Source organism: Apteryx rowi, unplaced genomic scaffold, assembly GCF_003343035.1.
Source record: "Apteryx rowi isolate R43461 unplaced genomic scaffold, aptRow1 scaffold_60, whole genome shotgun sequence".
NCBI lineage: Eukaryota > Metazoa > Chordata > Aves > Apterygiformes > Apterygidae > Apteryx > Apteryx rowi.
The window spans coordinates 936,499-964,448 of record NW_020450872.1 but is presented as its reverse complement, the minus strand read 5'-3'; the positions used below and the strand labels follow the sequence as shown (position 1 = coordinate 964,448).

Sequence of the window (27,950 nt, the reverse complement as noted above, 5' to 3'; positions counted from 1 at the left end):
TTGTAGTTTTTAAATATTTTATCACAGGAAAAAAGCTAAATGTCAAATTTCAGAACAAGCTCAGAATTAATAGGAAGGAATAAAGACATTGTTGGAGAGGGGGACATGCCAGGAGAACTGCAAGACATTTGTTTCCAAGTAGTTCTTGAAAGTCTGGAAACCTTCTACGCTAACCTTCCCCTGGCAATACCAAGAAACCATGCTGCTGAAGTGGCCTCTGCTGCCAGGGAGCAGGGCCGGACAGCAAATCCCCAGCCATTAGCTACAAGAGGGTTTGAAGGATCTTCCTGCTTGCAAGGCACTTCCCACTGCTCTTGTGCCCACGAACTCCTCAACCCTCAAGGGCTAGAGCAGCCTTACAGCAAAAGGTCCTCAGTGCACTTGCATTCAGCTTAGAGTCATTCATCCCTCTGTGACCATTTGTGCCATTGCATACTGTATGAGCTGCATGTGTGGGCATTAAACACTGGCCTTGCTCCTGCCCAAGGGCAGGTATCATAGAAACCTTCCAGGCAGGCAATGCAATGGTTTTATTCCCCACTGGCCCACCCTCACATCATCCGTCTTTTGAATGGGGAAAGCCTGCCAAGCTGCAGGTTTGCACCGTCTTGTTTGAGAGAAAGTGGTTCTCTCCCCTTGCATTATGATTTCCCTGACTTCCCTTCAGACCCTTTTGGGAAACAGGGACTCCCTGGCTGGAGAAAGCCCCATATTGATCCCTGACAGCACAGCAACAAGCAACCCCCCGGAGTTTCCAGCACAACACAGCTCTGGTATTTCTATAGCTGCTTGCAAGCACTTTGCAGCAGATTAATTCCTCTTGGACCCACTCTGCATTGCCTTGTAGCTCCTTTACGCTGCTTCAAAATATTAAAAAGGACCAGAAGGACCCTTGGTCTTCCCACCACACGCTGCCCCTAATGTAGGAAATTCCTGTGGCAAGGGGATATTTGGGGGAGGTGATGCGACAAGAGGACTGCTGTGTTTCAGGGCCTGGGCTTTTGCACTATTATTCCCTGTGGGACTATTACAGCTAAATATATATTTTATCAGCTGCTCTAATTTACATCAGAGGCTGGACTTGGAAAAAAGTGGTGATGGGGGAGGATAAAGGTGGCCAAGGGCCCTGGGAGCAAAATCAACACCCTCCTCCTGACCCAACACACACACACACACACACACACAGTCTCTCTCCTTCTTATGTATTTACCTCAGCCAAGTGAAATGTTCTCTTTAAAAATAGGACTGTTTTGCAGCTTTTGCTGTGATAAGTTACAACTCTAAGTTCACTGCTGGAAAAAAAATACATCTTAAAAATTATAGCCGAAAGGTTTGGCTGCAACCCAGCAAAGCCAGAGGGAAAGAAAAAAAGGGGGGAGGGGGACCACCACTGAAAAAAAACCACACACATTCCTCTGTCAGACCCTTTCATCAAGGCTCCAGGCATGCTTTATGAGCTTAAACTGAAACCTCTCAATCTGCATGAATGGAAAGTTGCTGCTTAGGTAGACCTCTGGCTAGTTTAGCAAAAACAGGACAGAAAAGGAAAAGAAGAAAGCGTCCTGTTGTTGGAGAACCCTCCCTCTCTCTACCCGCCTTCTTCCCCTGATCCACCAGATGCACCATCTCCTATTCCTGTAGCATCTACAACTTTTTACACAAATATCCAATGCCAGCAAAGATGCCTCCACAGACTGGCGGCTGAGGGGGCAGAGTCAGGGATGCCACAAGCCCAGCGCTATCACACCCGGGGTTCACACTGCTTACAGCAGCTGCCCTGCCCACGTAACCRCTGCAGCAGGGGCTCCCCCATGCTGCCACCCCAACGCTCCCTTACTAATAGCAAGGGCTTAAATGAGCTAAGATTTTTCAGAAAAAGGCCGGTCCCAATGAGGTTCGTCCCTGAAAGAGCAGCCTGTCAAGCCATCTGTCCTGCTGGTGGTTAGCTGTGGTAGCACCTGAGGAGGCGTGAGACACCAAGTGAAAAGAAAAGCACAAAATTCTTTTTAAAAAGAAAGGGGAAACTAAACGCCCACATCTGCTTTACTGCAATTCTCAGAGAGACACAGGGACAAAGAAAGTACTTGCAAGCATCTAGAAGAAAGCAAGAAAAACAGAAATAGCTTTTCTGGGTTTTGTTTGTTTTTTTGTTTGGTTTTTTTTTTTTGGTCAAGAACATATCATGTCAAACCTATCTAATTCTCCTCTGCAACAAAGTAGCAGGCCTTGTGGGAAGGGATAAACAACAGACATCATATAAACTTGACTTTAGCAAATCTTGATTTAGGCTTCTGAAGTAGGCTCCTGAGGCGCTTCTGTGAGCAAGATAAGAAAACAACCCAGATGAAAGTTCAGAGGGAGAGCACAATATTGGTAGGTAAACTCTGTGCAGAGAATAATTATTCATAGCTTATGGTCAAAAACAGTTCCTACTTTCTACCCACTAGCATACCTACATCTCCTTCCTATATTGCCTAATTATGAGCCAGGCCCCAGGCAGCAAATATATGGCTGGCTCAGGGTTGCCCAAGCCAGCAGACAAATAATTACCACACTCACATTGCAGCCTTTCCTCAGCGGGACAACTAGCCTGGACTCTCTCCTACATCTAGCTATCATTTTTCATGAAACTTGTAGGACCTTAATGTCCAGGGAGCATCTACTTCTCCATCAAAACAAGCTGAAATTGGTCCATGAGTTAAAATGTTATCAAGAAACAACTAAGAAAAACAGACAGTGGGATCCTTAGCAAATTAGTGTAGAAGGCTGTTCAACAGGCCCATGTAAAAGGTGCTACAATTAGATAGGAAAATCAACAACCTGAACACATAGCAGAGAAACAACTTGCCAGACAGCAAATCTGCAGGAGAGGAGCCTGTGGATTGCAAGCAAAGCACAAACAGCCTCCCACTGTCACACACACACACCCCGAAAGGCAAAGATCCTATTGGGATGTGTAAATGGGGATGTAACCCATAAGGTCGGTGGGGGGGAAAAAAAAAAAAAAAAAAGCCTTCTGCAAAGCCACAGCCAGCACTCCACATGTAGCGCTGAGCACTCACGCCAGGAAAGGCATGGCTGGGTCAGGAGAGCTGAGAGAAAAGCTATAAGAGATGCAGAAAAAACAGCCTACAGGAAAAGGCTGAGCAAGCTGGAGCCAGTCAGTACAGAGGAGGTAGCTGAGCAGAGAAACAAGAGCAGTAGTCTTCGAACTTAGGCAAAAAGTGCTTTTTAAGGAGAAAGGGAATGAACTGCCCTCCAATTCCTTTGGATCCAGGATAGGAAGCCTTTCTAATTATAATGAAAGTGAAGAACTTGAACAGGTCATCTATAGAGAGGCTGTGGTGTCTCCATTCCTCCTTCCCTCTGATCAAAGAGTCTGTTTGATAGACATCTGCCGTGATTTACACACAGTTGCTTCTGCCTCAGGTCGCTGCTCCAAATGACACCCTGAATTCTAACTTTACTACTCCTTGGGAATGTGGCCCAGCACCAACAAAACAGCAGTTTGCACAATTGCAGGTTGAATACCCCTTGAATTTTAGGGACTGAATTGAAATTTCCCTTCCTCTAATGAATCATACAGCCAGCCTTCAGAGAGCAGAGCTCTTCAGTCTTGAAAGGATGAGTCTGGGCTGGATCCCAGACCATAAGGGAACTGCCACACAAACACAAACAACTGCCTCACAAACACACACAACTTTCCCAGGAGCAAGAGACAGCTGAGACAGAAATGCCTTACTGGCTTCTAATACTGAATTTCTAGGGCATAGTCTGAATATGATAGTGATAAGAGCCTGCTGATCCTGTCTTTCCCCAACCCAGGAGCAGCAGGGAGTGAGGATACACATGGTATTGCAGCTAGTGTAAGAGGCACACATTCAGGAAGGCACCTCTCCAGAAATGAAGGTGTGGGTATTCACTACCTGTCCAGCACACAGACAAGTAGGACCTCCTCTATAGGCAGGTGAGAGCCCTTGGGATTTTCACACCCTTTCCGTCCTGCAGGACTGTAAGGCAAACCCAGGAGGCTGCCAGGGCTGCTCTCCAGGCAGTCAGGGGCTTGGTACCAGCTCTGAAGCAGCTAAGCTCAACTTGAGAAGTGTCCCCAGTTTAGTCAACTGCTACATTATGCACATAACCCTTTACAGACAAAGGCTGTCCTGTTTGCAGCCAGTATATTACATGGTACAACCTGGAGGCTGTACAAGCTGTGCAAGTCCCAGTTATACAGCTCACTGACACACAGACAGCACAGCCATGAGGGGCTGGATGCTGTCTTCTCCTGCAGCAGTCACAGCAAAGGAAAGAGCTGTGAAGACCTTATATTCTCACTCAGTTATATGGCTACCTCCAAGATGGGTTGGTGTTTGCACCTTCCTTCTTGGACCTAGACTACATCTACAGCCCTTGCTAGGTCAACAGGGTTTCTCTTTGGTGGCTAGCTGTGGCACTCCTGACACGGACTTTCTTCAGCCCCAGCTAGACTTGCTCAGGCCACATCTTTTTGTGGCAGGTTTGTGATGAAGACTCACTTTCTTTCAGAGAAGACACTCTTTGGCTCTTCCAGAACTAGAAGAGAGCAGCATCTGGGAGCTTCACTGGCACCAACAAGGGATGCGCAAAGGCAAGTGCAATGCCTTAAGCAGGATAGCAATGGTCATTTCCAGTTCTGCCACTGGTTTTTAGTCTGCTCGCTGCTCATACTTTGTCAAGTCTCCCAAAACAAGCAGCAATTCGATACTTTAGTGCACCACAGCTTAAAGGAAGCTGTTATTCTCTTATACCTGTAAGAGAACAACAACACTTCCTTTCACATTGGGGCAGTGGGGAGATGCGTATAGCCATATTGCAAGGATCTCACATACACAACAATGAACAGGGCATCAGATGGTTGGGTGTCTAACCTAAGAGACAGAAACGCCCATTATGAAGATCCTGTTTGCTAAGTAATTCTGGACTGCTTCATTCCGCAGAGTAAATGTGCAATTTCAAGGATTCATTGCAAGAGCTACTGAAAAACAATACAAAGCCCTGCTGCAAGCATTCAGTCCCCCCTCAGACAGTCCAACTCCACTCCTTTAAGTTACATTTTTTGGTATGGATCAGCTAAGTTTGCTTGACATCTTCAGTTCTTTGCAATTCTACCAGCCGGTTGTCTTTGATATTTTCTTTTCTGACTTTCCTGAATTTGAGGTACCAGCAGAAGCCAGCAGTGGCCAGGAGAAGGATGAGAACCAGAGGTAAGTATAGGATGAAGTTCAGCAATGGTGGAGATGAGCAGATTCTGGACAAAACAGTTGACTCTGTAGGAAGAAAAAAAAAACATAAAAGAAAAAAAGCAAGTGAAGCTCAAACTAGTTTGACTTTTCATCTCCTTCACTTTCTATGGGATAGATTCTTATAATTTGTTCCTCATTCTTAAATATCACCAATTTTGAACAATTCAGACACCATTTTTAGGGCTGCCTGAGGAGAAAGGGGAGAGAAACAAGGTAATTTGCCTCAGCCTCTTGTTTTGAGAGGTCAGATGGGGCCTGCGGTTCACTCTCAGCTGAAGCATCCTAACAGAGACAGCACAGCTCCTCAGCCAATTCATTCCAGACCAGGCACCGTAAGGAAAAGCCATACTCCCTTCATGCCCCACTCCCTGCTTGACACCAGCTATGGCGGGGTGAGGTAGAAGGTTGTTGTCCTCTGYTCTACCAGAGCAGGGAGGGGCCAGAGGAAAGCAAAGGAAACAAGACCAAGGAGGTCTCTGTCCCCCACAAACACCCGTCCCTTCCTGCTCCACCGCTGTCCCATTTCAGCTGTGCTGAACTTCAGGCAGCAGCTGGCCCCATCCCTCTCCCTAACACCCCTGCAGAACAGCTCCCTGGCTGAGGTGGAGGTGGCCTGGACTGCTGATTTGACTAGTCCAAAAGACTGGATTTGGTCAGCTGGCTGCTAGCTGAAGAGCCCTCATTTAGAGTCCCCATTTTTGTCCTGAGCTCCTCTCTACCACCCATTATTCCTGGCCATTAAAGTCTCCTCACTTGATGCACAACCTCGACACCAAAGAATCCTGTCCATGAAAATGGAAGCAGTGCTTATTCAGGAAAACAGGCAGAAGTCTCAATTAAACGAATGCCTCTGTACTAGGCAAAGTACTAGGGAAGTGTCCTAACAGCAGGATCAGGGATTAGAACTGAAGTTACTCCTGGTTACAGGTATAACCTTGGCTGTGTCCCCCCAGGACAGCTTCCTCTCCAAAACACTGAAGTCTGTGAGCTAGAGAGGCATTTTCAAGATATCTTCATCACTGGAGAAACAAAAAACAGCAAGAAAAAAAAAAGCAGCTAATCCCTTGGGTTTGTGAAAGCCATGAAAACCATTTGGCAAAAACATATATACAAAATTTGAGGAGAATTTTCTAGCAGTTACTGAGCGATTTTAGCAATAGTTATTTCAGCCAGCAATGGCTAACAAGAGAGAGGGAGCTGATGAAGGAGAAATTGGAGTGCTACAGGGAGTCATGATGGACAACAAGATGAACATAACATCACAGGGATGAAGTACAGTGAACCCTTCATTATGCAGGTATATCCAGATTAGTCCTGCTCTAAGTGCAGAGTCATACACCGTGCATGACTCTATGTGCACCCATGCCAGGAGCAGGCCCGCAGGAGGGCACCGCAAGTCCCCTGAGCATCAGCCAGTGCCGTAGCTGTTGTATAACCACATATAGGCACTCAGGCTGGCTTCATGAATGGCAACTCGAGTGCTACAGCATGAGAGGAATAGCACCTTCACCTCAGCTAGGTGCAACACGGTTGTATTCACAGTTCATAATTTTTCTCCACATGGGTCATCCAAGCCTCCTATTTCCCCAAAGAATCAACAAAAGAGTATTTCTTGCCTGTCAGTTGCCTCCCTAGAAACACTGTGCATGTCCAGCTGAGACCTTTGCTTTTATTTATTTAAACCTCTGTATACAGAACATATCTCTGTTTTTGTGGCCTGGCAGACAACCCAACTCACCCCAGGAGGACAGAGGCTGTTCTTAGAGGCCTCACTGGAGATGAACAGGCCAGAAAAAGAACACCCAACATTTTCCCCCCCAAACAGTTAGTATTCTGGCCCAAGTGGCACAGCTGAGAGCAGTTTTGTGTGCCTGATCCTGCAAGAGCACTCAACCCAGCAATGTGCTGCAGATGCTAGAATGTTCCCTTTGAAGCCAAAGGTCTCCTCTGGTCTGCATGCATGGCTTGCTCAGCCAGCACTCTCGATGACTCATCCGACAGCCACCTCCAGCGTTCACAGTGCCAAGCACCCAGTTTTCACCTTGCTTAGCAAGTCCCCCCTGACCCTGGCCCAGCTGCACCCTTGCTATTGCAGCCAGCACCTCCAGCAGAGCGCTACCGTTATCCCCCCAACATGCACCACCACAGCCGAGGGATGCTCTCATACACAGCACAGCAAGGCATTACCTGGCGGGAGTGTAGTGAGCCTTGTGTATCCTGAGAGTGCTGATGCTTGCAGAGCCCAGGCCTCACCCTTGCTGTCCTGCTGCCACTCCTGCACCTGGCAGTAATACACCCCAGTGTCACCCTCCTCCACACTTTGCAGCGTCAGGCTGAAGTCACCAGCAGCGGGGCGGCGGAGGTGCAGCCTGCCTGCCAGACTCTCCTGAACATACTCCACCGTGCCATCACGGTGGAGGTGCAGCAGGGGCCTTGCACCAGAGCGATCCTCCCCGTGGAACCAGATGGCAGAGACACGGGAGGCGGGTGAGCGCACCCCCTGCAACAGGCAGCCCACCGTCACCTTGGTGCCCTCCCTCACTGAGATGCTGCTGTTGGTCTTTTCCACGTCCAGTTCACTCTCTGGGAGGGGAGGCAAGCAGAAAGAGCTGTCACTGTGTTGCACTGCTACAGAAATGCTCTCTCCTGCACCCATAGCCTGATGGAAACCTTCTGGAACAAAGCATGGAGGATTTGGGTGGCCTGTTGGAAGAGCCTCTGAAATACATCCACAGGCCCCCTTGCTCCTGTGAGACACATTCCCTGGGGCATTTATCACACTATCTCTGTCCCCTGTTCACCACCTTCTGTTGTAATGCTTGTTTCCCTCCCCCTCCAAATAAGTGACTGGGCATCCCTTGGACCAAAAGCTATTTAGGAAGCTGGAACTCTCTGATTCAGTTTATTTAGGGTTGCCACCTATGCGTCAAGTCAGGCTGAGAGCATGGCAGCCTGGAAGTACTGAGTCAGGGAGACTAACCATGCACCCTAGCAGTGCAGCACACAAGATGAGAGCAGCTGAGCATTCAGCCTTATTCTCAATGGCTAGATGCACTAGAATAAATAACTTAATATCTTGCTTCAGGATGCTCAGGAGTGTCAGGAAAGGGCTTCTTCTCTACTCACTGCACAAGTGATCAAGTGCASTATGTGCTCAAGAGCAAAGGCCACAGTTCACTTTGCTATGAAGCATTAGACATCTCCTGCTGCTGGAGGCAAAAATACCAGCTTGATTGGTTTGGGAGGATGTGGTAAATCCTCCTAATACCCTATTTCCCTTGAGGGGTACTGGCACCTCCTGCCTCCATGGAGTAATGCCATGAGTCAAAAAATCCCTAAATCTCAGATCCACACAGGAGTGTCTGCTTTTCCAAAGGCCCATCAGCTTAGGAGAAGAGGCCAGGCAGGGGCCCAGTAAGTAGATCCAACCTCCTCCTATAGCACCTATGCAAGAGAGAACCACCTGTTTACCTGAGAGCTTAAATTCTAGCGTAGTCCTTCCCGATACCCCCTCTCCAAGTTTGTACCAGCCATCTGCCAGCCAGAGCCACTCTTCTACTACACAATAATAGCTGCCCTGGTCTCCATGGTTGGTGGACAAGATCTGCAGCCAGAAGACGTTGCTGGAGACCCTTTGGCTCTGGAACCTGGACCTCTGCGTCAGAGAGCTGAACTCAGTCCCGTATTCCAGAATGTTGCTGTAGTTGGCCCTTACAATTTGCAGCGGGGTTGCATCTGCTGGAGGAGGTGGTAGGAAGTACCAGGTAATGGCCAACTGAGCAGTTTTCTGGGCAAACACAATTCTGCATTCAATGGTYGTATCAGCACTGCCAGAGATCTCCACAGAGCTCTCTTTGGTAGCAACCTGAAGCTTGCTTTCTGAAATGGAGAAATAAAATAATCATTAAAGCTGTAGCTACCAATACAGGAATGCTAGCAGGAAAAAGGATATGACTGGCCTGAGAGGGCTGCCAAAAGAGGACAGAAGAAGAGGATGCTCAGAGGACAAAGACTCATTAGCAGGAGCAGAAGGGCTAGGGGAAAAGGAGGAGGAACAAATTCACATACCCTATTTGAGCTTTGGCTGGGAATCACTGGGTGCTGCTGGGCAGGGGAATAGCAGAGGAAGCTGCCTGAGGGATCATGAGGCACAAATGGGAGAATTAAGGCAGACTCCCTGTTGAAGCTTGGAGGCAAAGCCTATATCTGAAGCAAACGTGTCAGTCTCCCACTGTTTCTATCACTAGGCTTGCACATAAGTGACAAAACCAGCCCACGGCTTTTGAGACAGCGAACAATAAGTGTCTTTTAYCTCAGGGAGACTAAAGAGTCTGTGTAGGTTTTGCTAACAGTTACTGTCTCATCTGTTTGCTGGTTATTAACTGGAAGCTATATAACGTGTTTCTGAATGTCCTTTGCGATTATACCTGGTAATTGTTCAATTAAGTACTAAATAGCTCAAAGGGAAACTCCTGATCCTTCTTGCAGCTCGGCATCCCTCTCCCCCAGAACAGTGCAGCGGCGGTCCCTGTGAGCACAGTCGCTGCTTCTTGTTTGTGGGGCACAGCTCCCGCTGCATGTCACCTGGTGCTAGTGTTATTGCTTCTTCTTAAGCAATGGAAAGACTGCAAATCAGTCTCTTAGAAAGGCCTCTCAATGTCCATGTTTTCCCCTCACACCTCTTCTTGCCTTCATGCTAAGACACTATTTTTGTCAGATGCGGCCAGAGAGTATACACAGGTATCTATGCAAGGATATACAGAAATTACTCAGCACAAGACACCTTTCAGGGTCTTAAGGGACCACAGGCTGAATTTTCATTCCTGGATTTTCCTCATATATCTGTTCAGTAGCTGAAAGCACTGTGCAGGGGAATCTGGGATGAGATCCTAGCTGCTTTGATCTCAGGTGTTGTTTGAGGGTAGGGTAAAGGACATGCTGAAGGGAACAATCCTTCTACCCATGCAGAAAGTTTCTCCTCCTGCCCTGAGCCACACACTCAGTAGCTCTCCCCTGGGTAGCCATGCCAACAGGGGAGAGTCTCAAGGGAGGCCAGAAAAACAAAACCTGAAGATGACTGAAGAGATACTTTTGCTCACTAGTTTAATTTACAGAATTTAAACCCTAACAAGGACTAAGACAACAGCTATCACCTAAGCTTGATTTGAAACTCAGACAGGCCCAGAGAAAACARCTGTTTGGCCAGGCTAGACCAAAAAGTGAATCACCCTCCAAGTGAACTCCCCCCTGAAGTGCTGCCAGGACCCGAGATGGACATATAAAACCCAGGCCTTGTCCCCAAACCCAGACAGGCTGCCAGCGCTGGTGCAAGAGAGAGCAAATCACCTGGGGAGGGCCCTCGAGGGAGAACTGCCCAGCCTGACATCCACTGGGGCAGAAAATACTCCAGAGAACAAAAACTACTATGCTCAGAGAGGAGAGACAGGAGCCGCTGTTAAGAGCACTCGATTTTGATGAGAAAAATTGCTGTTACATTCTCTGAAAAGATCACCTCGAGAGGAAGCAGAGCACTTGCTACAAAGCCCCTTTCTTTCAGCTCAAAGTCTCCTGTCACTCATATCACTACTGCTAAAGATCAATCACCATAAAGGACAGACCAGCTGCCTCCCTTTCCCTTTGGTGTATAAAGATGCATTTCTGTTTTCTCTTTCAATTTCAATTAACTAAGCCGAATCTCTTGTCGCCTGCCTAGCTTTGAACGCTGTCTGCTGACAACAGGCTTTCCAAGAGCAAAAGGACACGGTGGCTTCCAGCAACCCACGCGCAGCCAGCCAGTGTGCCGGGGAATGGCTCACACGACGCCTCTGGCAGATTGCTCTGGAGCCAGAGGGAGCTCACCATGGGCAGCCTGGCGGGAGCATCACCTCCGGGAGAGGGCAATGAAGTGCATTATGGCTAGATCTCCATCTGCCTGCCCAGGGCACTAATTATCAGCCCCCACCAAGGGTCGCATGCTGAATTATTTGAGCAGTTGGAGATGGGAAGGAATTGTGCTCCTTCTGCCCCTTTCATGAATGTCCTTCCCATCTGAAGCTCTAGGCCAGATCCACAGAGGCTTTCAACGCCTAAAGTGCCTACCAACACTGAGTGAGAAATCAAGTGCCTAAGCAAAAGTCAAGAACTTGAGTATCTCTGTGGGCTCCAGCCATGAGATTTTATATGCTAGGAAACCAAATGGTGATTTTCATAATTTGCAGCTTGATCTTCTATAACTTAGCCTCATCCCATTGCTGCTAGCCTAGGCTTCCTCCCCAGAGTTGCGCTGTGCCTTCCTAAATATCCTTCACTGGCTTATACTGCCTTTCTTAGAGTAATAGTACTTACAGCTAGCAGCTATCCTCCTGCTACCTGTGTTATTCCCTTCCCAGTGTCTTTACATTCTTGCAATATCCAGTAATGGCTGCAATATATTTGGAGCCAAATGTCCTAATATCTTCCTGCTCTGCTGCTACTGTCTGCTTTCCATAGACAATCTACAATGACACTTGCTTTTCTTAATGCCATTTACATTACAAATGCGTGCCCAACCTGCTGTTTGTTGTCACCCCAGCCTCCCTCCTGCATCACTGCTCCACAGCCCCCCCCCTCACATCAGCTGGCTATAATTCAGGTGTAAAACCAGGTGCCTCAGTACCCAGCTCTACAGGGGCAGGGAGAAGAACAGCAAGGGAGCAGGAGGGAGAGCACCATGGAAACAAGCCTGAACAGGGAAGGAAACATAAGGTTATGCTACAGCAAACTCATCAGTTAAAAAAACATGGAAAGTGAATAATTTCAGCTTGCTGAGTTGTGATCTCTAAAAGCCAAAGGTTAGAGGAAGGAGCACTTAATGTAAGGAAAAAAAAAAAGTAAGAACTTTCCTTTGCTGACAGAACAGATATGAGGAAAAAAATCCCCATATTCTTGTGCCTGCTTCCATAGGCTCAGAGGTTTTGGCCCAGGCCAGTCCTTTAACTCCTCCAGCAGCTCCAGTCACAAGCAGGGCAAACTGCCATAGCTCTGCTGCCTGGGTTGGCGCAGACCAGGCATGCATGAGCAGAGGGGTCGGCTCAAGGAATTTGGTTTATTTATGACATCCTTCTTCAGTAAAAGGAATGAGCCTGTGGCTCCCTGCGAGATACTGGCAGGCGCTCGGGAGGCACGGACCCTGCCTTTAGTCATGGCCATAAAAGGGCAACCGTGCGTTCAACTACTTGCTGTGCGGCTCAGCCCCTTCCCCCCAAGGGCAATACCTCCACACGCAGCCACTGCAGGCAGAGGGAATAACCCACTGCAGGTCGGAGCCAGCTCCCAGTTGGGAAGAAAGGCGCAGGTGCTTTCCACAGGATGAGCTCCTCTGCTGATGGGCTGGGCTATGAAGAGTGGCCGAACACCTCAATACACCTGGGAAAGCTTGGGGAACTGAGTGGAGGAAACCAGCCTCCTCGCACCCGCTCTGAGGCAGCGGGGTTGTCCCATGGCTCTCCAAAAGACTGGCACAATAGCAGGCACCTCTCACCGCCCTCCCTGGTGCTCAGCTGGGCTCCTTGGGCCTGCAGCCAAGGAGGAGGTTGGCCTTCAGGGGAACTTCTTCCTCCCAGAGATGCGACTTAAAAGTCTAATAGCAAGATTAATCCATATATGCTGGGCCTAATCTGCAAATAAATGAGCGTCACCACTCACTAACCCCAAACTTGTCTCTGAGAGCACTGTTAAGAGCTGTGGGTGCTGAGGAAGAGGCAGGCGGAGCAGCACTGCTTCATGTGGCCTGGGAGGCGACCCCGTCAGGGCATCCCAGCCCTCAGCGGTCCCAGGAGGCCCTTGTTGTTTTTGACGGGTTTGGACAAATCACATAACAAGACACCACTGCTGAGGAAACACACATAGTGCCACTTACCTGGCAGAGTGACTTTTATCCCCACAGCGTTGGACCTCACGACAGCGGCCGGCTGTCCCCGTGGCAGGGAGCTTCTGCTCCAGACCCCCACCTCACATCTGTAGGTGCCTTCGTCGTCCACCGTGGCACTGTGGATCAGCAGCCTGGAGGAAGAGGCAGCCTTTGTCAATTGGGTTTTCTTCRGGAAGTGTGGCTGGGCCGTTCCCCATGCCACAGTGCCGCCAGGAAGGACTCTGACCAGCTCCTGATAGTCCCCCACGGGTCGTCTGGGCTGGAACTGCCACATCACGGACACTGGCACCTCCTCAAGGGCATAGCTGGCGCTCAGCTGGCAGAAGAGTTCAAAACTCTGAGTATACTTGACGGTGGCAGTTCGGCTTATCAGCACAGCATGCAAACCAAGATCTGCTCAAGAGGAAAAGAGTTGTTGGCGCTGGGCTCCCAAAGCCTGGCCAGTAACTGCATGCTACATCACCTTACTGGCAACCCTGCCCACGCAGCACCTTCTCCTGCTCCCCTAGCCACCTTGCAGGCTCCCTACTGCCATCCAGCCTTGCCTTATTTTCCAGCTGAACTCAGTGCTCTTGATGCCGACAGGTGAATAGCATTAGCTTCACTACGGGAGAAAAGCTTGATGCAAAGCCCATTCCCATGCCTTGGCCCTCTCCTCCATGCACAGTGCCAACCCAAGGCAGACTTTTCCCTGCTGTGTCAGTGCATCCCCATGCCAACAACAAGCAGTACTCTGCCTTATTTTGCATTGTGCAAATCTCGTCAGACTGACGCCAGCTAGACCCCAGTCCTACCCCCGCTCTGTTCTGCCAATGCCTCTCTCCCCACCTGCATTCTGCTATCGCAACCCAAGCCACAGGCCCTCTCTGCCAAAACCTAGTTCTGCAACACACCTCACTCTTACAGGCCAAGACCCACATCTTGTCTACCCACAGAGCTTTAGCAACATTGCCTAGTCCTGTCCTGCCCCATGCCCTGCTACTCCACCCTAGACCCCCACGCAGCTCTGGGTACCCCCCCCTTTCCAGGCTCATGTTGCTACACCAGTCTTCCCAGTCACACCTCATAGCACCAAGCTGGGGATTGCCTTGTGCCTCTCCCGAGGCGGTAGTGTGCCATTTCTGATATGGGATCGCAGTGCTGCCTGCCACTCACATCCTCCCTCTCCCTGTTCTGTTGTGCTTTTTGTTTATTGTTTTCACTTTTTGAAAAAGCAGAACTACCGTGGCCCACCCAGTGCTCTAGGCACTCACCACAGAAAAAATGAAAGGAAAAAAAAATTAAGTTATAGCCAAACCTCTCTCTCCATAAATGCATCCATTCCAGCAATCAAAAGAAGAAAAGACATGGGCTCTGCATGCCTGGGAAGTTAGCAGATCAGTGCTCAGAAAGAATGCAGGAGAAGCAATCAGGTGCCAAAGTCAAGGGTGTATCACTGACAAAGGCCACAATGCAATTCAGCAAGTGCCTTTGTTGAGCTTAATTACCATAAGAAATTATGCTGATAGAACAGATATTTTGCATTTGGAATTAAAGGATCAGTTAGAAAGAACTACTAAGAGAATCACTACCTTCTGGATTTCCAGGTATTTTAGCAGTTACCTCCCATTTCTCTCTCAAATATCCTTTGAAGGACTCTGACCCCCTGATATAAGCGAGGAAACTGAGGCACTGCAGTGGCAAGCAACTGGCCTCAGGTCACCTCACAACAGCAGTGGAGCTCAGCGTGCAGACTTTGTTCCTAGCCTTGGGTTCCCACCAGCATACTGCTTTGCCTCCCACTGCACGTGCATCCAGCTTGAAAGCCACCAGAAGGTGGTGGCCCAACTTACCAAGAGGGCTGACAGTCACCGCGATTTCCTCTGTCTGCATCCAGCTCTTGCCTCGGGACCACTCCACCACTTCACACCTGTAAGACCCACCATCGCTTGGGGCTGACGTATTGGAGATCACCAGGGTGAAAGCGCTGGAGCCTGCTTTCTCCAGCCTGATGCTCCCCTGCGCACCACGGTCCCGGTAGGCACTGCCCAGGGTCAGAGAGCCATCCCGCTCAATGGTGGCCACAAGAGCTGGCGGGCCCTGATGATGCTGTAGGTGCCACCACTGCACGGACAGAGGGTTGGTCGTTCCCCGCACCTCACAAAGGAAGATCAAGGCATCTCCTGCCACTATCTGGGCCGTGCTGGTGGACATGGATAGGCGCATGCGGCTTTCTGCAAACAACAGGTACTGCGTTGGAGGGGACTTTCTTTGTCGCAGAGAAAGCCAKAGCTATTGTTACATTAAACAGAGAGACTAGATAAAATTTGGCACTGGAAACTGAAAGGAATTGTCTGAAATTTTCAGCCTTTTCTTACAACCTTTGAGAGTTTTTCTTTTTAATGGCTTTCCTGAGACATTGATACATACAGGAATATTTAAGAAAGAGTCCCACCAGGCAGATTTTGCTTTTCCTGCCACCTGCCACATCAAAATCATCACAGTCTAGGTGTGACAAGGAAACCAAGAATCTCCTCTGCAGCTTTGTTAGAGTGGTTTCTCAAAAGTCACCCCCCAGAAATAGAGACACCACCCTGATGGTAATGACAATGATCCCACTTCCTTAGCAGAATCTGGTATCCTGAGTTATCCTGTGATCCTCAAGAGAAGCAGCAGGGGCTGCTCAGTTTTCTGTGCCAAAGACATAGGAGGACCCAGTCTCCCCAGAACTCTACCTATTTGCCCCAAAACTTGTAGCAGAGAGACTGAACTAAAGGTTTATGCTTTATTGAGAGCTGCTGCACCTGTCATGCAAATGTTTACCAAAGCAAATGTTTTTCTCGCTGTTACCTGCTGAAAATTACAGCACATTTGTCCTCTGCTGCAAACAGCAGTTGCATTGTGGACAGGTCCCTGCCAAGATGAGGCCAGACCTGAAGCCTTCCCCAGTCAGGGATCACCATGGGTTTCACCTAGAAGAGCCAAGTAGATTTACTAACCTATTTGCTTCACATTGACTTGGAGGCCAGATGACAGCTTGGTCTGGATGCTCTGAAAGTCTCCAGAAGCCTTCACCACCTCTGAAACCGAACAGCTGTACACACCTTTGTCCATCAGCCCCACCTCATATACAGTGAGGACATAAACTGTGTCAATTTGCTTAAAAGCTTGGAGCTGCCCCAGACTGGCTCTCTCCTCATATTCCTCCTTCCAAATCAGCACTCCACTTTGGTCAACCCTGGCCACTTCGGTGCTGTTGAGGAGCCAAATCACCTGGAACTGCCTGTCGCGGCTGTTCTGGGCTCCCACACAGCAATTTAGCTGCAAGGTGTCACCTTCAGAAAGGGAGCTTTCAGAGGCAGCAATGGTCACGTGGAGATCTTTACCTGTGGGCAAACAGAAGCAAAGTGAGTGTTGGTGGCCCTCCTCAGACTTCCCTTTCACCTGGCAGCTCCAGTGGACACACAGAGGGAGATGAGAGGGAATTTTCTGCTCAGATATTTTCTTTCAATAGAAAAGTGATCTAAACGGGAAGTTTTCACCACCAAGAGAAGTTAGTCAGCTCCAGGCTCTAACTGCTGGTCACAAGGGGATGAAGCACTAGTGCAATCACAAAGCCAAGGCTCTGCCCCATCAGGACAGCTAATGGCCCAGGGATCAGAGCACCCACTGGGACAGCATTGAGCTACAGCCACCCTAGCTCAGCTCAGGTGTCCAAACTGTGGTCTGCCCTGACCCAAAGGTATCAGGGAAGGCTTCGCTGCCTCGTCACCTGGAGCTGTTCTGCTTCATGTAACAAATAGCCCTTAAACCAGAAAGAGCTACCAAGGGCCTTTGTAATTCAGTGGTCATTTTAATTCAGCTGTCTGTGATGGGAAGTGGCATGCAGTAGCTTGTCTGACTAGTTCCTTGTCTGAATCTGCCAAAGCTGGTTCCCCCATGCCACAGATGTCACTGGCTACTCTGGGATGGATAAGAATAGCTCTCCAACTTGGACAAGTTTTGGATTAGTCCCTAAGATAAGCAGAAATTTCAAGAATTGTCATGGGATACCAAGGTTTTAGAAGGAAGTAAGAAGAGCTGAAGATCATCCAGCCTGCATCCTATTCCTAATATCTACCAACTGCAGGTGTGCAGCAAAGAGGATAGCAACAGGGGGAGCATAAAATAATCTTTATCTTGGTGGACCTTCTTGGGCAGTCAGCTGCACCTGAAATAAGGGTCCCTGTCTCTGGGTCCTCTGGGATTGACTAGGCAAATGATAATTGGGAAAATGAAGCCTCTGTCGTGTGTAGGATAGAGGAAGTCAGAGGTAACCAAAGAGATGGGAAAGGAAAAGGCGGTATATGTGCCATCTTAGGAGCCTGTTTACCGGAGGCCCAACAAGCCAGTCGGACCCATCAAAAAACTAAGGAACAGTTACAAGAAAAGGTGCAGGAGTGTGTAGATCTTGAAAGAAAATTGAAATTAGAGAAAGAGCGAAATCAGAAATTACAAAACAAGTTAGAACTCGTCCTTTCGACAGCAAGGAAGCCCCCCACAGCAGCTCAGATTAGAAAAATGTTGGTGGAGGACCCGGACGATTGGGAYGGAGATATATGGGGAAACAGCAGTAGTTCAGAGGACGATGGTGATTTGTACCCTCCAGAAGCCTCACCTCTGGATGTGCGGCCGGTTGTAAAAACCGAAACCGCGACAGGATCCAATGGGGGTGACGCTAGAACCACAGTTAGAACTACCCCTTACTCGGGAGACGAGATGGGAAAACTGCAAGAGAAATACTGCAGGCAACCTACAGAAACAGAAACTGAGTATTTGAGGCGGGTATCCTTAACAGGAGGCGATCGCATAATACTAAGTGAAGAGGAGGCATCAGGATATTGGGGACCAGGAGTTTTCCTGATGGGTAGAGTTGGGAATCGCTCCCTCACCTCCCGAGTAGCCCATTGGGCAGGGGGACAAGACCCRAGGAACAGAGGAGAACCTTTGAGAATAGGTATAAATGCCCATCGAGAGCTTACAGAAGCCATACAAAAGGCGGCTTGTGTACAGCAGATGTATGAAAGGGGAGCCTGTGATATCCCCATGCAAGCCCCGGTAAGCCCAAACAGCCTAACACCTTTAATACGGGGATCGCCTACAGTGTTAAAACTGAAGCTACAAGCAATACGAGATCGCACTGTAGCTGCAGAGGCACACAGTCATAATAACCTCAATGCCCCCCCCAAGCCAATACCGACATGGGCGGATACCTTGTTAGAAGTGCATCGAACAGCTCAAGAGATGGGGATGGATACCAAACCATGGGAAAAGCGCATTAGACAGGCTGCTGCCTCATATGCCCCAAGGAGGGGACATTCCGCCCCCAGGCAGCACAATAAGGAAATGGGAACTAAACAGAAAGACAGGGAGAAACGAAATAGATTGTGGCGACATGCCCTGGCATTAGGTGTTCCACGATCCATGCTACATAATCAGAAAACAGAGGACATAGAACAGATAGTGAGCAAATTGGAACGAGCAAAAAGGGTGACTCTGCCATCCGCCCCACACGGCTCACAAGACAGCAAACAAGAATCTAAGCCTAGTAACGCTTTCTCGGAGTTACGAGAAGAGTTGCTTGATCTAAAAAGCTAGGTAGTGCTGGCTGAAAGTCAGGCCAACCGACCCAAGTACTATCAATAGCGCAGCGGCCTGAAAGTTTAGAACCCTGGATTGTGATTCTGGTAGGACCTAGAAAACACAAAGTTTTTTTTAATTGATACTGGTAAGCAAACACCAATTACCCTTAACAAGCCTTGTACCAGAAACAATACCAGGCTACCCAAGATCTCCCATTGCAGTAGCTGAACCACTCACTGAAAAGTCTGACCTAAATGGAGTGTGGTTCACTGATACCTCTTCACATAGAAGAGCCACGGGGTGGCAATCTAAACCCCAAGGGCCCCTTGCATGGGAAGCACTTGATGCCAMAGAAAAAAAAAAAAAAAAAAAAAATCAAATCAGTTCTCAGTGGATAATTCCTGATTATTAACCACTTATCCCGAGGCATCCCGCCTCGAGGAAAACCTAAATGTGTTCTCTTATAGGATACCATATGGAGACTCGTGTTCCTACTCCAGAYGGCCCTGGTGACAACATTGATCTCAAACCCACGGTGCAGCAATGTCAATATTTGGGAAAAGTTAGCTAGGGAAATAGTAAATACTACTCACTCTTGTCTAGAAGGAGAAACTTCAGCGGCCCAAATTTATGTCTCGATGGGGTTCCGCCACAACACAGTATAACAAAGCAATGATAGAAATTAAGGTGAAAGGAATGTTTCCTGCAGTTGAGTGTGCTATGATGGTAAATTGTACCAGCAAAACCCGACCGTGCCACAATTTTACAGAAGATGGGCCTCCTCTTAAATGTAATCAAACAACCAATGTAACCTTTAACTATTCACATATTGTGCTCCCTACAGGAATGTTTTGGCTATGCGGGGTAAAAGCTTATTCCTGCATTCCAGCCAATGCTACTGGTGGCCCCTGTACCATAGGTCGCTTGAGCATCTATATGCCAAGCAAACAAGAGATWGAGGAAATAGCTGGGAATCAAACACGAAAGAGGAGGGAGGCCTCATCCCTCAACCCTGAACGTAATTCAGAAGTAATCTTATTCTCAACATCACAAATCTCAGCTGCAGCATTCCTTACACCTGGGGTGGGAGTTGCTACGAACTATCAAGCTATAAAAAAGATTGCATGTTCTTTAGCTAAGACTATCAACACCACTTCTGCTGCCTTATCAGCAATGCTTAAAGATGTGCAAGCCTTGCGTGCCGGTGTATTAGAAAACAGAGYRGCAGTTGACTATCTTCTTTTACGACACAACCATGGATGTGAAGAATTCAAAGGCATGTGCTGCTTCAACCTGAGTGACCATTCGACCCTGACTGAAGGAGAGATCACAAACCTTAAACGCCTACCCTTRGACATTAAACAGCATAATGATAACGGGTTTAATTGGCTGCAAAAATTGTTCCAAAATTTCAGACTGTCCATACCAGCTTGGCTCGTGTCAGGCTTACAGACTGTCATAATAATTGTACTCATGATAACCATTAYATGTATTGCTTTTGCCTGCTTGAAAGCTTTAATATTACGCACAATCTTTGCTAAGGTAAATGCWTTAAACACAGGCTACTTGCCTTTGCAACRACAAGACCAAACCCATGATTGTCCTTGAGGGGCAAAAAAGGGGGGATGTACGGCTGTGACTCTGGTCATGGGGTGGGCTGACGGGCAAGTGAAGAGTTAACGGGACTGAAGTTTGGCAAGTGCAAAGCTGTTGAACAGAGGACTTAACAGGACTGAAGAAGTCTACCAACCGATATGCGCAAGGACTGATATGCGCAAGGCTGCGGAATGGCAGCATTAACAAGACTGCAGAAGTGAAGTCTGCCACCTGGAATCCGCACGGACCCCCGGGGAGGGAAGAAGCAATACGGAGGTGTTGTGGTCTTGCCTCGCTAGCAGGGTCCTCCCGAGCAGACAAACAGACAGTCCTGTGATTGTGAAACTTGCTAAAAGTCAGCAAAAGCAGTGTTTGCCCAGAGCCCCAGCCGTATAAAAGGAGACTTGGGAGCTAGGAGAGTTTGAGCAGGGACGGGAACGTGACCTGATCATCCTCTCCGGCTGGACCGTGAGTATCCCCCCCCTCCCCTTTTCCTGGGGCGCTGGGTTAAGKTAACTCCTCGAGGTTGAGAGCCCTCTCACTAGGAGAGTGAACAAGAAAGCTTTCAAGTAGGGATAAGCAGTGCTTCCAATTAATAACGCAGTAATCGACGGTTTCAGGTTATCCTTTCTAAATTAGTAACTGATGGTTTTGTGTTATCCTTTCTAAATTAGTAATCGCATTGTTTTAATGGATGTTACTAATCCAAGAACTTGTGTGAGGAAATAAACATTTTTTATTATTATTATTATATTACTGTCTCAGTCGTTGCTATCGAACCTTCATACAGTGACAGTGCGACAGTCCTATGATATGATCTACCTCCCTCATGGGGCATTCAAAGCCTTGGCCACTAATACCCCCTGGTTGCTTGTGTTGGCCCAGCTGAGAGTCCTCCAACAGTTTTCAGAGCTGGAGCATGGCTGAAGGCAGACACCTGCTGGGGCACTCTGAAACCCCGCACAGCACTCCCGCAAAGTAGTGGTGCTGTGCAAAAGCAGGAGCTAGGACAAAGCCCCTGCTCCCTGGGCAGCCTGTGTCACGCACCCTGCATCATGCTGCTTCATCTCCTTGGGTTGCTGGTGTACCTTCCATGTCTAGCAGGAGGGACAAGGTTATGTGCTATGATTTCAAGGTACAACAGAACAGCTTCCAGACTACTGCTAGGAGGGCTCAAATAATTTATTGAAAACAAATTACCCTGTTAATTTAAACATTGGTTCATAAACAATTCATGAACAGGAATCCCAGTTGCTGCAGATATGTTTGGCATTCCCAAATATTTGCCAGAGAGTTTATAGAAACCGTTAGAGCATGTGACCGTGGTCAGAGTGATGGCCCGATCTTGCACTGACAGAGCGCTCGGCCCCAAGGCTCTGGCTCTCCCACACGGCCCTGGAGCAAGCTTGCTGCCCTGCAGACATGACTGAGGGCTTATGCGCCTCCAGCCAGTCCCCTTGCTTCACCCCGCAATAACGGCTGGTCTAATAAAACCATCTGGTTGCCTTTTTACAGCCATTGCCACACTTCCATCCTTAAAGCTACTACAGTGCAAACATTAAATTTTCACAGGGCTTCTCTGTTTCTAAATGATTGCATGGCACTGGTACCTGAAGCCACACACTACCAGTCATGTTGAACCCTTTTAAACAAGCAAATGCAGGAGAGCACGCTGACTACAACTGCTTATCAGACAGCAGCAGGCATGGAAAGCCATTGCTTCGAACAGTGCATAATAAGGAGAATAAAACTTGGCCAACTAGCCAGCTTTCAGGGACCAGGCTCTGACAGGGGGAGACAGAACTTGCTCCCAGTGTCTTGCCCCCACTGAGCTGCACCCATGCCACATGCTCCTTGCTCATCTGTTTCTTCTGTTTCCTGCCCTGACTCAGTGCCCTCACACACAACGCCTGCTCCCCTTGCTGCACTTGCTCTGCAGGCTCCTCCACCATCCCACTCTCACCTCCGCGCTCAGGCCGCCTCGCCGACGTGGCTACACCTACAGCCCTCTCTGCTGGCCTCCTCACACCCATATACACTGTTTAACCAAAGAGTTTCTCTCCTGCTTTTCCTGCACTGCCACCCCCCAGGCCCCATGCGGAGCTGAGCTGCATGCCCTGAGATTGCCACCCTTCAGCCTCCAAAGCCTCCTCTGCTCTTGCTGCCTTCCTGCATGCTGCTCTGCATTTTGCAGGAAGCCCTTCATTCTCCGCACAACACCAGTATCCATGAGGGCAATGCTCTTGTCGGCCTCCAAGTCCCTTTTATAATCCCCTGGAAAAGACTTGCTCATTTTACTGCACAGCACTGTATATTTTCTTAAAGGGCTTTGATTAGACAGCAGCTTTGTTTTGGCTGCTGCATACTAGGCAAGGTGAAATTTTAGAGGAAGGGAAAATCTTTCTTTTCCACCGAACACAGCTAACCACAGGCCCATGGAGGAAGCACAGGGTGAGGAACCACAGCAAGCAAAGGGCTTGCAGCAGGAGGGAAGGCTGGCAGGGCGCTTAGAGGAGCAGGGGGGCAAACATGTAGTGTTGTAAACACTTCAAAGCAACAGAGAGAAAGAGGGCTTCCCAACAGCCCCAGACAAGGTAATGCCAAGCTTGTGGAAGTCAGGAGCCCCAGAAGGCTGCTGGGCAGAGTGAGACAGAGGGAAAAGGAGATGTCTAGGAGTACAGAGTGGAGTCAGGGAGGATAGGCAGCAGTGGCAAGAGACTGGTTTTCAGACTTTTCTATTTTAATCCGTCTCACCCATAGTAGCAGGTCTAAGTCTCCTCTTTCTAAATAATTAATTCTACATTTTCCTAGAACATAAATTAGAAATTTGGTGCACCCACTTCAAAGCACAGTCTGACCCACAGTCCCATCACAGGCACATATAAAAAGCTAGGAGATGAGAGAATGGTCTAATAGGTGGCAACACCAGTTGCTCTAGAGCCCAACACACTTTTGACAACTTGGACGGACAAGCCACCTCCAGCAGACACTACTGAGCTGTGCAACACACAGCGCACCCRCTTGCCCCTCAGTGCCCCTGGCTAATGCACTGCAGTGGGCAGCTGACTGCAGTATACTTTAGTCTTGAAGGCTGAGACCCTCAAGGCAGTCTAACAACACACTTTTCCACATACTTGAACTTAACGTTGCCAAGGAGCTGGCTTGCTGCGGGCACACACTGTTCTCTCTGCTAACACCTCGGCTTAGGTCTGCGATGTTACACGACTGCCGTCAGCTTCAAAAATGTCAGTGTTGGCTGGCCTGAAAGGGGTTGAACTGCGTGAGCATCTGAAGTGAGAAGCACCAACCACTGTGCATCCCACATCTTGAACTGATGCAGCCTCGCACCCAGTCTGCCCCTCTCAGTGTCTGGTTGATGCAGCTAAAGCCACACTGCAGGGTCTGCCCATGCAGCCAGTGTCTCTTGCCAACATGAGCACAGGGATGCAGCAGAGACAGGCAACCCTGCTCTCCACAAGAGTTGAGGGTACCCATGGGCAATGCTGTGGGGTCAGAGCAGGAGCAGGGCAGGTGCTAGCTGCAGCCCCCTGGGTAACCCATGCCTGCCACTGGGCTACTGCATGGTTACTACATATTTGGAGGGGACGACACCTCCCAGGGACCCCAAGAGCCATCCCCACCTCCCTCGCCTCACCCCACGAGCTGAGCAGCAGCACAGCCCACTCACCCTGCAGACTCTGGGCTTGCAAGCTCTCACAGCTCTACCTCACAAGGGGAAAAAAAAAAATTGCATTGCATTGACTGGCTTAACCCCAAGGACACTGTGGTGAGGCACAAATTTAAGTTTTTCATTCATTGGTTTTTAACAAGATAAAAACCACACATGCCATAATGGTCATCAGTGCTAAACCCTTCCTTGGCATTGCTCTGCCCTGAAGTCAGAGAGCTGGACACTGTGTGTTAGCACTGCCCAGGGACCCCTAACTTCTGCATATGCCTTGGGAGTTGCAAATCCTCCAACCCATGGAACACAGACTTGCACCAAGAGGAGAAAAAGAACAATTTGTTTTCTCTGATGCTCAGATGCTGTTTGCCTGAGAGCTTCAGCCTGCTGGCTTTGGTTCAAGTATGTGGGAGCAGAGAGGCTCTCACGATACACAAAGTCTCGTGACTGCTAAAGGCCGCCGAATGCTGCTGTTACTCCACCTTCAGTGCACAAGCAAATTGCAGCTGAAGTGCAAGTCTGCAAGGGCCTTACCTAGGTTCGTGACTGTCAGCGATGTCTTCTCCGTTTGCTTCCGGGAGATGTCCTTCCATGTCTCATCGGGATCCTCAATCCACTCAGCTGCCTCACAGTATAGCTGACCTTGATCAGATGGCTTCACTCCCTTGATGGAGAACTTGTATGTGGTGTTCCCAACCTTGTCCAGCCGCATATCCCCTGCCAGAAATCTCCGCATGTAAGAGGCCCCTGGCCTCAAGACAAAATCCTTGGACAGGGTAAGAATCTCCTCCGCGTGGCTGTCTCCTGCTTCCTGAAGACGGTACAAGCCAACAGAGAGATGTGTGTGCTGGGTGGTGGACTTTGACACCTCGCAGGTGAGCTCCACTGTGTCTCCTTCAGCACAAGTGAGAGCCTGGGGCCCCATGGAAACAGAGAGAGTGTCCGCAATCACTGAGCAAAAGGGGAGAAACACAGAGAGCAGCTGGTCACTGGAAGAAATGATTTGCTGGTCACTACGAAACCAGAGCCAAGCCCCCAGGGATCTGACAATGTAGCAGAAATATCTTTCACAGCTGATTGACAAGGCCTCGATCAGACTATGCCAAAGTGTGAGATGCTTAAAATCTCAGCAGGAAAAAAAGCACAGCAAACCTCTGTAGTACTTTCTTTAGTCATGCTATGGGCAGTATTAAGCAACCCCAAAGAGATTAACATCCAGCCCCTTTCTGTCCCTCCGTGCAGGCTGGCACAACACTAAAGGATAAAGGAGAAAACAGGGATGAATATAAAGCACTTAGACCTCTGAAACTGCTGTACTACTGTGTAGACCGGAGAGCTTATAACAGGACCTTTTCCTTTGCTTCTTCACTCAGCTGCATCCCCTCTGCCAGTGCTCTGCCGGAGCTGTTCCATCCTGCTATTTCTGTCACATCCCATACCCCTGACCTGAGAGGACACCACCAGTTAATGCTCACAGCCTGAAAGCTCCTACCATACCAAGTACTTGGCTGTGAAATGCTGTGGCTGCATCAGGAGCTGAGGTTAAAGTCAGGCCCTGGGGCAGTACAGGCTTCCTTTCCCCCCACCCCCACATGTAGATTAGCAATCCTACAGCAGGGACAGGAGAAAGAAAATTTGTGGCTACCATCCTCATTATTCACTCTTTCCACCAGCCATCCTTTTGCCAGAGAAGCAGAGTGACCCCCCTGTCCCCATCTGTGCTCTCTGCAGCGCAAAGCGGGAGGCAGCCGGAAACCCACCTGTATCCCTACGTGCTTTATATACACGCTCTCTGTTGTCACTGTGTATGGAATAGCATGTCTGCCCCAGGGATTTTGCACCTTGAGAGCATCAGTAATGAAAATGCAAAACTCAAGTCACCACAGCCCAGTAGCTGCCCAGCAGGGTGCTAGCTTCTTCTTTGAGACCTACCTGAGAGGTTCATCTTGGCGCTGTAGCTCCCAAAGTATTTCTCATCGGTGGTGGGCGTGTGGCACTCGTACTCGCCAGCGTCACGGTCCTGCAGCTTGGTGATGTGCAACCGGGCGGCGTCGCCCTGCAGCCGCTCCACATAGATCTCCCGGCTGCGCACGCGCTGGGTGTAGATGGCRTAGGGGAAGGAGGGGTCGGCAGTGCTGACGATCTGCACCTCACGCTCGGGGGCTGATGGCAGGTAGATGGACCACTGGAAGTTCTGCTCTGCTGGCCCCTGGTAGCCACTCACCCGGCACCACAGGGTGATGTGGGAGCCCTTCACTCGGTAAAGCAGCCCCTTTTGAATGGTGACCACCCGTTGGCCGCTGCTCAAACCTGTCAGCAAACAGTCATCACAAGCATGTTTGTAGGAGTATACTCTGTTTCAGAGGTGTACGCTCAGAACAGCAGCAGGTCTGGGTGTGCATGGGACTGCGATGTAATACATAAAGTATTAGTCTGCATGGTTATTCTTCTGAAGCATGAAGCCCCAGGGACTTTGGCACTCAGTACAATTATAAGGACAAATCATGTAACAACAAGCTTCCAAACTTTCTCATATCCCAATGCACCGGGTCACGCAACAGGGGCCAGAGCATCACAGCTACAGAGCCTGATCATGGCTGGAGAGCATCTCCCAGCCAGCTGTTCAGGGGGAGCAGCAACCAGGCTGAGCTCAGTGGAAGAGCCTTGTGACATGGAAAGATGAAGACAGCCAAGCGCCTGGAGCCTGGACAGGCCAGGGAGGGAAGGGAGCAGGTGGCAGAGCCGACTGCTGCTGGAGACAGGGATGCAGTGCTGAAGTCAAGTGTCCCAGCAGCTGGGTCAGGGCATGTTAGACAGCAAAGGGTATTGGCAGACTGGACGCAAGAGAAATGGCTCCGTGGACAGGTCAGACCTGTGCCAGGAAAGGGATGCAGGAGTCAGGGCAGGTGAGAGCTCCTCCGGAGCCAGGGGGCACCCAGAGGCATGCCGGGCTCCCTCCTTTTCTATCTGCAGACAGTTTCTGAAGAAGAGACTAGGGAAGCAGAGGACCCCGCGCACCACCCTTCTCCTCTCTCCAGGGAGCTCCCAGAGGGGACTATTCGCTGCTTCCCAACACACACATTGAGCAAAAATACCCATGGGCACGCAGGCACTGAGCCAAAAATCAACAGCAGAGCCCAGGCCAGGGAACGCAGGGGCTGATGGCACAAATTAAGAAGCCTCAGKAGCCCTGTCCCACAAGAGGGGGCAAAGAAACCCCCTTTGCACCACCCAGCAGGCAGCAGTCACACAATTGGGGCCTGCACATCCCCTCACTGAAACTCAGTCAGGGACCAGGCTCTCACTTCAGCATGAGATCATAGCAACAAAAGGAGAATGTGCCGCTTGATCTCTTCCCACAGCCTCAGAGCCAGAGCAGCGCCAGGCTGTGTGTGTGTGTGTGGAGGGGACCATCCTCACCCCACGGCCCAGGTGAGGCACCCCTCAGAGCCACCCAGACTGGAAAGACCCCAGCCTCCCACTTCAGGAAGGCAGACAAGAGCAAAGCAGCATTGGCAAAGCCTGGGGAGACAGGCTGCAACGTCTGACCCAGTGAGGAGCTCCCTCCAGCCCCATGTGCTTTGCTCCCCCCTCACCTGCCCCACTGCAGTACAGGGCACTTACCCAGGATGAAGACAAGAGCAGCCCCCAGGCAGTGTACCAGCCCCATGGGAAACGGCTCCGCTTGGGTCTTCTCCTGGAGAGAGGGCAGAAAACTTCTGCGAGACAGCAATAGCCACTCCACTTTTGAAAGCAGCTGGGAGGAAGCTGTCAGTCTCCGACCACAGTTTCCTCTATTTAGAAAATCAGGGAGAGGCTGGGGAGCAGAGAGTGAACGCTGAAGTAATTCATCACTCAGATGTGGTGTCCAGGACCT

At 49.5% G+C, this 27,950-nt stretch overlaps 1 protein-coding gene across 1 annotated transcript; it reads right to left on the bottom strand.

Annotated features, from left to right (window-relative positions):
• On the bottom strand, positions 1-27,779 carry CD101 (CD101 molecule). Its single transcript, XM_026083356.1, has 9 exons — positions 27,698-27,779; positions 26,006-26,383; positions 24,608-25,024; positions 16,170-16,556; positions 15,024-15,404; positions 13,180-13,584; positions 8,754-9,161; positions 7,470-7,865; positions 1-5,306 (listed from the first exon to the last, which is right to left on the bottom strand). The coding sequence occupies exons 1-9, from the start codon at positions 27,741-27,743 to the stop codon at positions 5,110-5,112; spliced, it is 3,015 nt and encodes a 1,004-aa protein (XP_025939141.1). The 5' UTR covers positions 27,744-27,779; the 3' UTR covers positions 1-5,109.
• Positions 27,780-27,950: the final 171 nt, after the last annotated feature.